Source organism: Anguilla anguilla, chromosome 4 (assembly GCF_013347855.1).
Source record: "Anguilla anguilla isolate fAngAng1 chromosome 4, fAngAng1.pri, whole genome shotgun sequence".
NCBI lineage: Eukaryota > Metazoa > Chordata > Actinopteri > Anguilliformes > Anguillidae > Anguilla > Anguilla anguilla.
This window is the reverse complement of record NC_049204.1, coordinates 2,516,863-2,531,004: the sequence shown is the minus strand read 5'-3', so window position 1 is coordinate 2,531,004 and position 14,142 is coordinate 2,516,863. Positions and strand designations below refer to the sequence as shown.

General features: G+C 43.3%; 1 protein-coding gene across 2 annotated transcripts; it reads left to right on the top strand.

Moving 5' to 3' along the window:
* The first annotated feature begins 3,148 nt into the window (after positions 1 to 3,148).
* LOC118224718 (UDP-GlcNAc:betaGal beta-1,3-N-acetylglucosaminyltransferase 7-like) lies at positions 3,149 to 13,435 on the top strand. Of its 2 annotated transcripts, XM_035412368.1 has the most exons (3): positions 3,149 to 3,372; positions 8,319 to 8,433; positions 10,536 to 13,435. In XM_035412368.1, exons 2-3 carry the CDS (start codon positions 8,381 to 8,383, stop codon positions 11,761 to 11,763), a joined length of 1,281 nt encoding a protein of 426 aa, XP_035268259.1. In that variant the 5' UTR covers positions 3,149 to 3,372; positions 8,319 to 8,380; the 3' UTR covers positions 11,764 to 13,435. The 2 variants fall into 2 exon arrangements, with proteins under 2 accessions (XP_035268259.1, XP_035268260.1); XM_035412369.1 differs by lacking the exon at positions 8,319 to 8,433.
* The last annotated feature ends 707 nt before the right edge of the window (positions 13,436 to 14,142 follow it).

The following is a 14,142-nucleotide window of genomic DNA, read 5'->3' as shown; positions in this document are numbered from 1 at the left end:
ATTCGATGCAAACCCATATTCTTCTGCAGGGGCTTCTGGACCTCAATGGGTCAATGGGGACAGTATCCATCGTATCAGAGATCTTCTCTCTAACTGCCCTCAAAGGGTCGCTGTCGATGGCAAAATGTCACATGACCTTATGATGAACCACGGGGACACCACAGGGTTGAATTTTATCACCTCTTCTGTTTTATATTTACACAAATGAGCTTCAGGTAGATTTAGGTTTAAACTTCATTTATTTATGCTGAGTATATGATTCTAGATGCCCTGCTACACCAACATGACACAGTAAGAGAAAGTTTCTGTTTTGATCGAATTACATTTGGATCATGTGTCAGCCCTTCTGTGTTGGTGTCAAACCAGCTCACTGGAAATCAATTTCAGTGAGACAAAAGAGCTCGCCATTCAGAATAGCTATGATTTGACTCTGCCACTAATGATCAATGGCCAAATGGTTGAGACAGTTGATGTTTTTAAGAATCTTGGCACATACCTGGACAAATGATCTTTCTATTACGATTAAGACGGACATCATTTTTAAGAACTGTTCAACAACAGCTCCGTCTTATCCGTGGACTCAATCATTTTGAAGTGAGCCAGTCAAAACATATTGGAGATGGTGTATAAAAGCCTTACTGAAAGCTCTTCATCTTTTAACATGATCATGTGGTTTGGAAATCTGAACACTGGGAGGAAGAATAAGCTGCAGAGTTAAAATGGCTTCCAAAATAACTGGGAAGCTGCAGCAGTAGCAGCAGCAGCATGTATATAAATTACTCCTCTCATCCACCACATAAGGAATTTGAACTCTTGCTTCAGGAAGACGTTATAAGCTTCCCGGGGCAAATAATATTTAATATTAAGTGCTACTAGGGCCCTAAATGAGAACGAGGGACCAGCAGGAGTATCTCTTTGTTTTTGCTGCAGTGCGGTTTTTAGGTCAGTGTCCAAGTAGCTGTGTTTAGGATTGTCTTTTTAAATGCTTACTGTTATTTCATGCTTTTGTATGTTTCTTTATGTCTTTTTTTGGTAAAGTCAAAAAAGTAGCTGTGCAGCAACAAAGTTTCGTATTTTTTGGTGTTTGTTAGTAGTTGCAGTAGCATACAATTATTATTATTATTATTGGCATCAAACACAGCAGATGTGAAGCACTTAATTGTATTTTTTTCGTTTTCTAATTCTTCTACGACTTTTTCCAGGGCTGGAAAAACCAGCTGGCTGTTGTTTTTTTGTTTTGTTTTTTTTAAATGAAACTTGACCACACTTTGAAAGCGGAACCTGCACATTGATGACCGGTTACTGCAAATGGCCGCAAAGTGATTTTGGCACTGGCTTTGACAGCTTGATGGCACTGACATAATCGACTGAAATTCCAGTCTTTAACCTGCCCGTAAGTCATGAACTGTTAACCCTAGAGACACAAACAAACTTCCTCAGACACATTGTCTCGTATTTTTTTTGTCATGTTGACTTAAAAAAAAAAAAAAACCCTTAAGACTTCTCTGATGTGATCATTTTATATCGCAACATCAACTCAAAAAAAAAAAAATCTTAATCACTGTGGTGTTTTGTCAAGTCGTTCTTTAAAATGTGTGTGACCTAAGGGTTTCTACCACAATTAAATAAAAAAATAAGTATTGCTCTGCATTACAAAACAACTGCATTGCTCATACACTGATATACTACACTTCCAAAAGTATTTGGACACCTGAATATCACACCCATATTTACTTGTTAAACATCTCATTCCAAAATCATGAGGATAGATATGGAGTTGGACCCCCCTTTGCTGCTGTGACAGCCTCCACTGTTCTGGGAAGGGTTTCCAGTAGATTTTGGAAAATGGGTGTTGGGAATTCCATTCAGCCCCAAGAGCATTAGTGAGGTCGGTCCCTGATGTTGGGTTTAAGGCCTGGCTTGCAGTCGGCATTCCAATTTATCCCAAAGGTGTCTGAAGGGGTAGAGGTCAGGGCTCTGTGCAGGCCAGTCAAGTTCTTCCCCACCAAACTCAGCAAACCATTCTTTACCTTGCTTTGTGCACGGGGGCACTGCCATACTGAAACAGGAAATGGCCTTCCCCAAACTGTTGCCACAAAGTTGGAATTGCACTATTCTCTAATATGTCATTGTATGCTGTAGTGTTAAGACTTCCCTTTACTGGAACTAAGGGACCTAGCCCAAACCATGAAAAACCATGCCCAAACCAAAGCCCAAACTCCAGATTTCAATTACAGCACTTACAGTTGACTGGGGCAGCTCTGGCAGGGCAGAAACTGACTTGTTGGAAAGGTGTCATCCCATGACAATGCCATGCTGAAAGTCGCTGAGCTCTTCAGTACGATCCATTCTACACTGCCAGTGTTTGTCAATGGAAATGGCATGGTTGTACGCTTGATTTGATGCACCTGTTACAGATAGGTGTGGCCGAAATAGCTGAAACCACTGATTAGAATGTATGTCCACATACTTATGTAAATGTAGTGTACAGGCTGTGCTCATGAGATTTCACATTTATGTACATCTGAGTCAGTGATCTTCATTCCAGCCGCTGCAGGGTCTGCCAGTTTTTGTCAGCAACCAATTCAGACCCAAGAAACTAGGTAAAGTGAGTTAACTGTAATTGACTGCTTTAATTGATCAATTAAGCAACGAGTAACAACGAAAAGCAGCAGACCCTGCAGCTCTCCAGGACCAGGAATGGAGATCACTGATTGAAGCTTGTAGAAAACTTCTGCATCTCAGCTGACCTCATTGAGGCGCTACAACAAGAAATTTTACCAATTAAAACCTTTTCAATCTGATGAGTGCACAACGATGGCATCAACCATCAACAATGATTTTCTGCTGTTTTATTAATTATTCTGAGTTTATGACATAAAAATAAAGAACGCACAGTCTTCAGTAGTTTAAAACTATGATTCCTTTATACGCCTCAGGTTGTGTCATTTACAGAAAGTGCATTGGATAATAAGAGCACCGAGAGCGTCGTCTAGAGTTGGTCATGAATGTGTATGAAGAATATTTGCTGTTTCCGTATGGAGGATGGGCGCAATCACAGGGCCGTTTGTATCTGCGTCGACGTAATTCAGCGGGCTTTACCTCGTGCTTTATAAGACGGGTTTGTGGTTACGCCCCTTTCCAGATGGAGACCAGTGCGCTGCAAGGACGGTCTCGTGCGCGCAGTGGACGCTCTTAATTCACCGGCAAGGATTCGCTTCACATCTTTTCTCGGAGCTCCAGCTCCAGTTCCAAGGTGACAAGGCGGGCGAGTTCGAAGTCTCCGGGATTCCTGTTTTATATTTAGTGAACTAATTGCCTATACTCGCCAGCGTTCATCTCGAGGTTGTCTTTTTGAAAAAATAAAAAAATGTGAGTATTCCCGTGATAAACTTTTAGCAGTACTTCTGACAGCCTGATATTTCTTTTCTTTTTTTAGTCGGAAAACTAACGTTCCTGGAAGTATCGATGACAGTTTAAAAAAAAAAAAATGTAATTGACTATTTTGGTTTAGATGTGGGCTTCGGATTTTAGTGTCTTGGTTTCCATAAATGTTTGTTAATAGTTGTACATGTACATGCTGTATGTTTACTTGGGCCATCCTATATGGTTACTTAAATGAGAAACGCACTATTAATAGCGTACACTTGGACGGTAATTTGTGTCCAAAATTGGGTTCTGTGATTTAGTCAACTTGTTTACTTGTTTATTCGGTTTAACCGAAAAAAAGGAAAACCTGATTTCTAACGATCCACCCTCTATGCCGTTGTGATTAAACCAGTATTGCATGGCCTTATAAATCAAATGAGAACGTTTTCATTTCAAGTATAGCCTATTGGTCTGTCGCATACAGTAAGCTTTTATTTTAGCACCAAATGCTTTTCTAAATTATAGTTTAAATTGTTCTTTTTAAAGGCAACACGTTACATTAATCTGCTACTGTTAATTCACCGCACGTCCACCCGCAAGCAAATTGCAGCCTTTTAATAATAATGTAGCCTACTTTAATCAACGATTTAAATATTTTGGATGTGAATGCGTGATCTTTCTTGCAATTGCTATTTAGTTGCATATAAAGCGTGGTAAACCGCTCGCGCGCATCCAGGGTCTTCAATAAGCTATGACCACTTAAGGGGAACTTCATTAAGAATATCAAATTAAACTTGTTCCTCCATATCTGGCTGTTTATTAAGCGTGCATATGGGTAAACAAAAGATTCGGAATGGGGGAAACGTTATTTTCGTCTTTTTAGGCTCTTGGCCCCATTAGTTATAGGAAATAGGCTACCCACTTAATTATTCCCCACAAGGCAGTTTTTTCCCCAGACTTGTGGAGCCTTCAAAGCATTCCGTTTTCGTCTGAGACTTCACGAATAGCTGCCATGAAACACGTATGGTGTTTTATTGTTTTATTGAGAAGTTATAATAAACCGCTGAATTTCCGCCCGCCGCTGCCTGTTAGCACGAGGCTGGCAGCCTGTCGACGGGGATTCATTTCGCATTCTGCACACTGGGACGCAAATCAATTTAGCATGCATCAACAACAAAAACTACATTTACAGCTCGGTGGAGACGGTAGTTAGTCTATATGCGCTCACTAGAAGTGATCAACACAAGTTTTAAAGAACATCTAACAACATGATTTGCACGCGTAATTTTTTTTTCGGGGGGCGGGGGGCTAATTGGATACTTTGACGGAGTACTTTGAACTCAAATCGAGTACAAATTGTCTCTGAACTCATAATTATGCTAAAATATCATTTAACACCAGGACTTGTGTTTTATTATATGTGACTTGGACATCCTAACGTTGCAGAAAACGAACAATTTAAGGTTCAATTAAATGTGAGGTTGGCCTTATGTTAAGCCATGCTATATTTACATTGAATAAATCTCTGTACCCCAGTGGAGTACTATGGTAAAAATATCTGGTTGTCCTTTGGTTGATGGCCACACCCCTCTACAGACAGAAATATCCACTTAATGCCCAGTTAATGTGTGCTTTCTGTAAGTGCTGCATTAGGCACCGCCACTTCCTGTCAGAGGAAATAACCTGATCGAACCAAGTGACACGGACAATGGGCAGACACTTGTGGGTGACTTCGCGATGCACGCGAACATTAGTTACCATGGTTATGTAATTATAGAGAGAGAGTGGCATTAGAGCAGTACATTCGGAAGCATGTACATTATATTAAATGATAAAAAAACACCGATTACAGGTCCATTTCGCTCGAGGGAAGGCGGTAGGTACGTAGAGTTTGTCTGAGCTGCAAGCAGCAGACTCTTGAAAACGAATCCTGTCTACAGGACCCTGGTGGTTCAGACGCGCACTGAGTTAAAATCTGTAGCCTATAGCTTTCAGTTTTGTTTCCACAGAAGAGGAGTGTTGCACATCTGACGATAACGGCAATGACCGTAGCATAGGAACAGTGATGTTCTTGTCACTGAATTTTGCTTTTCGAAAAAAGCTCTGGCATTTTTCTCTGGCCTTGGCTGTTCGTCTGAAATTTCTGCTTTCTTAGCATTTTGACGATGAAAATGATTGTTAAAGATGCCTTTAATCTTAGCAATCTTTTTTTTAAATTTAAAAACTTTATTTTATTCCCGTCTGTGTAACAGGCTGCCTGGCCCTACCTATGGAATCGCCAACCAAGGCCTACATATTGAACAGGCTTCTCCTTGAACCTCTGGGCTAGTTTAAAAAAAAAAAAAAAAAAAAAAGCATCTAAATCAAATCAGCATTAAAAATGTTAAATGTAAAAAGCCGATGATTACTCCATCCTGACAGGAAGAAAGGGTAACAAAGTTTTTATCCTGCCCACTACAGAAAGATTTGGTGTTTGTGTTTTGGAAACAGTGTTGCTCACGCCAGTAAACTGGTGATTTATGTTTTAACTAATTAATGATAGATCCGTTACATGGGCAAGTGACTGGGACTGAAACTTCATTGCCAGAACAGACACTTATTTTCTGACCTATTGCTTTTTGAAATGACATCCCTTGCATTAAAACAAATTATATATATATATATATATATATATATATAATGTTTCTAAATTTGGAAGAGGCAAGTTTGCATCTTTATCTGGCTTAATGAACACTTTGCATGTCAGAGAAAAAAAAAACTGCTTGCACAGGATCTTTGGAATCTGTTGGCCCGTATTCTGGCTGCTGGTGAAATGAAGTGCATTTAAACAGCAGCGTCAGGCTGCTGAAATGCATGCATGCATGTAATACTGAAATACTGCAGCCATGTAGCTACCCCCCCTCTACTGCAGCCGTGTAACTACCCCCCCGCTACTGCAGCGTCAGGCTGCTGAAATGCATGCATGCATGTAATACTGAAATACTGCAGCCATGTAGCTACCCCCCCTCTACTGCAGCCGTGTAACTACCCCCCCGCTACTGCAGCCATGTAGCTACCCCCCACTACTGCAGCTGTGTAACTACCCCCCCACTACTGCAGCCGTGTAACTACCCCCCAGCTACTGCAGCCGTGTAACTACCCCCCGATACTGCAGCCGTGTAACTACCCCCCTGCTACTGCAGCCGTGTAACTACCCCCTGCTACTGCAGCCGTGTAAATACCCCCCTGCTACTGCAGCCGTGTAACTACCCCCCTGCTACTGCAGCCGTGTAACTACCCCCCTGCTACTGCAGCCGTGTAACTACCCCCCTGCTACTGCAGCCGTGTAACTACCCCCCTGCTACTGCAGCCGTGTAACTACCCCCGCTACTGCAGCCGTGTAACTACCCCCCCTGCTACTGTAGCCGTGTAACTACCCCCCCCCGCTACTGCAGCCGTGTAACTACCCCCCGCTACTGCAGCCGTGTAACTACCCCCCCCTACTGCAGCCGTGTAACTACCCCCCCCTGCTACTGCAGCCGTGTAACTACCCCCCCCCCCCGCTACTGCAGCCATGTAACTACCCCCACCGCTACTGCAGCCGTGTAACTACCCACCCCCCCCCCCCCCCCCCCCCCCCCGCTACTCCAGCTGTGTATCAGACCCCCCCCCCCGCATACCCGCGGGTTATTTTGCTGGGTCATGATTGCCCTCTCTGAGTGTCTGCAGTGCCAGCTCCCCTGTGTAATCTCCACCCCTCGCTCTCCTCTTCCTGCGTTGGCTTGACTCTGTGGTGGGAACGCAGCAGGTAACAGGTGTCACCTAGCAGGGCGAACGCTCTGGCTGATTTAACTTGAGTTGATTCTGTTCGAGTGCCACTGCTCTGCTCGGCACACACCTCCAGCAACTGTACATTTTTACATTTTATAATTACCCAGACCAGCTGTCAATCCAGATGCTATTTATATGTATGAATGTAACAGGGCTGCCCAATCCTGTTCCAGGAGATCTACCATCCAGCAGGTTTTCATTTCAAACATAACTTGGCACACCTGATACCAGGTGTGAATGTGTGTGAATGTGAAGCAGGGCGTTCCCTGATAAGAGCATCCGTGCTCAGCGACCCTACCCTGGGTAAATAAAGGTTAAATAATAAATAAATAAAATTAGCAGCTCAACGAGATCTCTGGCTGTTGAATAGAGGAGGTGCTTGGTTAGCGCTGGAGTGAAAACCTACAGGATGGTGGATCTCAAGGAACAGGATTGGGCAGCCCTGATATAGCAATTGAGTAGCTCCCTTTATGTAGCTGGATATTTTAATTACTACTCAGGTGAAGTAGCTTGTTCAACCTTGAACAACAGCAGTACCCAACCTGGGAATTGAACATGCAGCCCCCGAGTTGCTAGCCCAGGTCCCCAACCGTTAGTCACCCGGTTTTTTTAATCATTAGCAGGGTTTCTGTGCTACATGAAGTACCTCATATCCTCTTTCTAGTTGAACAGAGATACAATGGCTTGCCCACCATCCAAGCTTTTTGCTATGAGCTGCTCTGCCAGTCAAATCTCTTACTGATTCAAATCCCTGCAGTTACCTATTCAGCAGGCATAGAAAGTCATAACATGGCATTTAAAAAAAATAAAAATAAAAAAATAAAAGAAAGAAAAAAAGAAGCTTTTTATGCATTTGGCTGCAGCAGTAATTTTCAATGTTAAGTGCGGCGGAATGTGTAGCAGACTTCTTAAGTGAGTTTGCTATACAGAAATTCGCCCCCTAGAGGCTGAAAGGCGTAAGATCAAATTCCCTCTGCTGGGTACCTTGGTCTTTAGCTTGTGATGTTGAGGTAATCATAGCTTGTGTTTTTCCTCGTGGACAGTGAGGGTCATGGTCTAAAAGTAGTTGTCCTGCCCCTGTTATTGGTGGGTTTTCACCAGTATACTGTATAACTGTTCTGTTGTGATTTATTGTCTAGCTTCAGCACCAAACGGGATACAGTGAAACGATGAAAAGTTGAATGCGTCAAACTTCTACTACATGCCATCCCTCCGCTGCCATTGGTCCTTGCACAGTTGCTGCGGAATGTCTAGGTGGGAGTGCTTCCCTGTGGTCTTAACTTTGTTGAATGCGACCCCATGTCAGGGAGTTATGGGGGGAACCTGCTGTATGGGGGTGGGAGTTTCCCTCTGGCACTCTTAACCGCAGTGTGTGTGCGCGCGCGCGCGTGTGTGTGGGGCTGCTGGGGAATGCTGTGATATGACACACACATTCCTCTTACTCCGAGTGTGAGCGTGCGTGGACCTGATTTTATTGGACCTGATTTGCCTTCGGGCTCCTGGATCCATATGGCAGTGAATACTGACCTGAGGCTGCTCAGACGAGTCCCTCACAAACTGCTGGAAAAAACTGACCCAAAATGTCCGCCGATATCCAGAAAAACAGCGTGTCCCTCTGAGTCATCCCTGCCGTTGTGTGAACGAGATACAAGCTCTGTTTGTGAGCATGGACTGCTTCACAGGGTTGCCAGAGGTCTCTGGTATCACACTGAAACCAAACCCGTATCTTTCTCTGGAAAGTACCATTCCCCTTATCATTCCACAACATTACATTCATTTGGCAGACGCTTTTATCCAAAGCGACGTACAAGAAGTGCATTTTCCTGATCGTAGACAACTGCTGAACACGGGTTCAGTAAGGTACAATTACTTATTTTGTACAGCTATTTCTAGCCGAGAACAATGAACACTATCCTGGTCTGACATCTGCAAAGCCAAACTAGGCAGAAGAATAAGCTACAGTATTAGGACAAATACAATTTACCAAGAAGTGCAGGGATGGGGCAACATGTAACAAGTGACAGGAAAAAGGGGTTTTTTTTAAATATATATATATATACACAGCATGGTGGTGGTTATTCTAGGTATAGTCTGAAGAGATGAGTCTTCAGGCCACGACGGAAGATGGATAGTGAGGGGGAGATTCGGAGAGGGACAGGGAGTTTGTTCCACCACTGGGGAGCTAGGTTGGAGAAGCTCTGTGATCCCTTTGGGCGGGTGGGAGGGGTTACAAGACGCCCTGCTGTCGCAGAGCGGAGTGGTCGTGCAGGCACATAGAATTGAGTCATGTCCTGCAAGTAGATGGGGGCTGTCCTGTTGGCGGCAGTGTAGGCAAGGGTCAGGGCTTTGAATCGGATCCTGGCAGCGACCGGTAGCCAGTGAAGTGATCGCAGCAGAGGAGTGACGTGGGAGAATTTGAGGAGGTTGTAGATGAGCCGGGCAGCGGCATTCTGAATCATCTGTAGTGGCTGTATGGCACAAGCTGGCAGGTTAGCAAGGAGAGAGTTGCAGTAATCAAGGTGAGAGGTCACCGTAGCCTGGACGAGCAGCTGGGTGGAGTGCGTCGTCAGGTATGGTCGAATCCTCCTGATGTTGTATAGGAGGAATCTGCAGGACCTTGATGTTGCCTTGATGTGCTCCTTGAGGTCCAGTTGGTCATCCAGGACCACCCCCAAGCTCTTGGCAGAGTGAGAGGCAGTCACTGTGGTGCCATCAACCATGATTGAGAGTTCATGAAGCAAGGAGGTCTTGTACGGAAAGAAGAGCAGCTCAGTTTTGTTGAGGTTGAGCTTCAGATGGTGGCTGGCCATCCAGGTGGAGATGTCAGCCAGGCAGGAAGAGATCTTATCATTGACCTGTGTGGCCGAGGGGGGGAAAGAAAAGAAGAGTTGTGTGTCATCTGCATAACAAGCTAGCTATAGATCTGGCAACCTTTCCCCCCCAGACCTCCCTGACCTCACCGTTCTCAGAAGGACCAAGAGAGAGCCTGTTTTGTCAGTGTTAGCAGGAGGCACTTGGTCTTGGGATTTCACGTCAACCGTTTGGCTTCATGGGAGAAAGCAGAGCTCTCTCGAACCAGAGGCGGACATTTCAATCCTGATGTCTCTGCTGTCACTAGTTTTTTGCTTTAATGCTGAACATTCTTTCCTGCTATCAGCTGTCAGAGGGAGACACTCTTGGTGTGTGTGTGTGTGTGTGTGTGTGTACATACCCAAGTACCTCTACCTCTAGCTGGGAGAGTTATGGTCTTAAAAACCTGTATTTTTCTGTATTCTGATTTTGAAAGTAAGAAAAGTCACATCTCTGATAAATGCTTGTTTTTTTTTTTTTTTTTAAATATATATTTATGACTGTAGGATGACTGTGAGGGAAAGGTGGAGGATATACAGAAGGCTGAGCCTGATGTTCTTCCTGGCTGTGGTGACCCTGACAATGGTCCAGAGAGGGAACATCAGCACTGGGCTTCAGTTTGAGATGGAGAGGCAGCACCCCCAGCCAGAGGCAGTGTCCAGTGGGGCACACCAGAAGAGGGGAGTCTACTTGAAGGCGAACAGCTTTTGGAAAGCGAGGAAGCCGAAGCAGGAGCACACCACAGAACCCCCCTGGACGATGGAGGCCCGAGGGGCGCAGACCTGGGACGTCACGTCCGCCAACTGCACCGCCAACCTGAACTTCTCCGGCACGGACTGGTTCGCCGGCCTAGAGCCAAACTTCAAGCAGTTCCTGCTCTACAGACACTGCAGGTATTTCCCCATGATCATGAACCACCCGGAGAAGTGCCAAGGCGAGGTGCACCTGCTGATCGTCGTCAAGTCCGTCATCACCCAGCACGACCGTAGGGAAGTCATCCGGAACACTTGGGGGAAGGAGCAGGAGATTGACGGGAAGAGGATAAAGACCCTCTTCCTCCTGGGGACCTCGTCCAATGAGGTGGAGAAGGCCAACCACCAGAAGCTCCTGGAGTATGAGGACCAAATCTATGGCGACATCCTGCAGTGGGATTTCATGGACAGCTTCTTCAACCTCACGCTTAAGGAGACCAGCTTCCTCAAGTGGTTCTCCACGTACTGCAGCCAGGTGCGTTACATATTCAAGGGGGACGATGACGTCTTCGTCAACATCCAGAACATCTTTGAGTTTCTGGGAGACACTGGAATGGGAAACCTCTTTGTGGGAGATGTTCTTTTCAAGGCCAAGCCTATTCGAAAGAAGGAAAACAAATACTACATCCCCCAGGCATTGTACAACAAGACCTACTACCCTCCATATGCCGGTGGAGGTGGGTTCCTAATGGACGGTCCCCTGGCCAGGAAGCTCTACGGGGCTTCGGAAACCTTAGACCTGTACCCCATTGATGACGTCTTCCTAGGCATGTGTCTGGAAGTGGTCCAGGTGTCCCCCATTAAACACAATGCTTTCAAGACCTTCGGCCTGGTGAAAAACAAGAGCAGCAAATTGAACAAAGAGCCTTGCTTCTTCAAGAGCATGATCGTGGTCCACAAGCTGCTTCCCCCAGATCTCTCCCACATGTGGGAGCTTGTTAACAGCGACCTTGTCTGTGCACAGAAAGTGGAAATCTTATAGCATGTGCAAATTTGCCTTGAAGAGATTAATGAACAAATACACAGGGGGTGGCTGCTCATTTGGTTGATTGGGCTGAACATTAACTTTGAGTTCATTCAAAGACAAGTTGGTACTCCTTGTTTTGGAGAAGACCTGGAGGTGTTTTAAACATTATTTTTTTAATTTACTGTATCAGTTGTTAGAAGAAAAAAAAGACAAAGAAACATACAAGAAGGAAGTTTTTCAATCAAACTTCTTTTGATTTATTATTTATATTTCAGTGACAATTGAGAGCATTTGAGGAACTTCACTGTTGCAGTGCTTTTTAGACTGTGACTGTTGTGGTTTCTGACCAATTTAGTGAGGTTGTTAATTGCTGACATGAGGGGGTCTTGTGCTAAGACTGTACGCTGCATAGAGAGGTAGCAGCTCAATTTGAATAAAAAATGAAAATGGCAGAAAAAGCATCAGACCAAGAACTGACCCACACAAACCTTTTGCTAGGATTCAATCAGCATATGTGCTCAACTTTGGCTTTTTAAATTCAGGTGTTAATTACAAAATTAATTTGGCAAGTTAATTTCAGACTATCTGAATGCACCAAATTTTCTTTGAGTCGAGAGTCAAAGTTGGTATCTAGACATTTGTCTTGATACTGTGGTACAGTGGACCACACGTTGGAAGGAGTCCCAATCAAACTCTCTACCTCACATTTTTGTCAACAAGGGTGTTTTGTTTGCGTGTGCGTCTGTTCCTCTCTTATGGGCCTGTGAGTGTGTGTGTGTGTGTGTGTGTGAGAGAGAGAGAGAGCAAAAGAGTGTGCACACTTATTAATATTTGCTGTATCCTTCAGCTTGGCGTAACACACTTAATACAGTAAACCCTTCACAGAAGTTTCCCAGTCGTAATCGATTCCTACGTCGTCAACACAGTGCCATACTCGTGTGAACTTGCTTCTACTTTATGCACAGAACAGCGTTCCAAACCATTAACAGGGAAAGAAAACCTCGGTTCTGCGTTTCCTTGGAAATCGTTTACTACAAGGCCGAAAATGTGCTGAGTCATAAATGTGAATTGCACAAATGTATAGGGTTTACAAGTATGAAAACATATCTGTGAAATTAAGGATACAACAACTGCTGGTACATGTATAGAAAATGTTTATAGAACAACTGCTGTCTCCACGATTTAACCCAGGGGACGTGTGTTACGTATCTTTATTTATGTTGAAAAACTGTTGGGGAAAGTGGTTCAAATTGTGTTGGGCGATTTATGTTTTGACGTACTGTACATAAATGTAAAAATATGGGGATATATAATAATATTTGTAAATAGAAATATTTAAAATTCAGCTGTGAGACCTTTTCTTTTGTGCGTTGATTTTTTTTTGCTGATTTAAAAAGATGTTTGTTTCATTATTGGAAGCAATTTACAATACAATTTTTAATTGGTTGGGAATTTTTTTTAAATTAGTTGATTGGGAAAATTGTGAAGTTCATCGGATAATCAGGTCACCTTCCTTTTCTAAGTTCTGATGTGAAGTTTAGCGTGTAATTTCATGGAAAAAGATTTAAGATTTGTTCTAATCAGCTGTGAACATTGTCTAGCTGTGATTTTATTTTAATTTTTTTCTTTTGTTTCTCACATGGAAATTGTAAATGTTTTGTCTCAATAAAAACTCCAAACAAGAAGATATTCAGTACATATCTGATTCATCAATATCGTTTTCTCTTCTTAGGTTAACCAGACAATTGGGAATAAAAATCACAATACACGCATTTTTGCCATTGTTACTGAGTACTTTAGGAACAAAGATGTGTGCAACACATGGAAAGGTAATATGCTCTGTATACAGTTTCAGGAGTCACATGGAGGTATTGTTTGTGAGAAGGAACAAATAATAAATCCTCTCTAACTTTGCTGTATACCAGCAAGGCCTGATATATTAACTGTCTATTTTATACTGCTAAAAAAGTATTCATTGGTGTTGATGCATTAGACTAAGAAAAAAGACATTTCAGTCTTTAACTGTTATGGGTTTATTTGTTTTTTTAAAAATTATACGGAAATTGTTTTTTATACTGAAAGGTTTTTGTTCATTTGTATTCCACAAACAGATTATTGAGGTCATCTTCTTTGTTGTCTTGGGATTCTTGCTCTCTTGTTTCTCTGGTGAATTCAGGTCTCTCAGATTTATGTAGTGTTCAGAGAATACCCTGTGACCCCTTTTTGGATTTACCTGCTTAAGATTTTTTTCCTTTTTTGTTAAATTTCAGCATGGCGACTGCATGTGGTTCTCAATGGATGATCAATACCACTGTGGTCTATTCACGCACAAACCACTGTATAATGATACCATAAGGATTTAGGATTAGGATTTTATTAGGATCTCCATGATGC

What these genes read in the sequence shown, in the direction of transcription:
- LOC118224718 (XM_035412368.1), top strand. Translation starts at nt 8,381, where the DNA reads ATGCCATCCCTCCGCTGCCATTGGTCCTTGCACAGTTGCTGCGGAATG. An exon ending in AGTTGCTGCGGAATGTCTAG is followed by an intron (nt 8,434 to 10,535) that starts GTGGGAGTGCTT and finishes TTATGACTGTAG; the next exon opens with GATGACTGTGAGGGAAAGGT.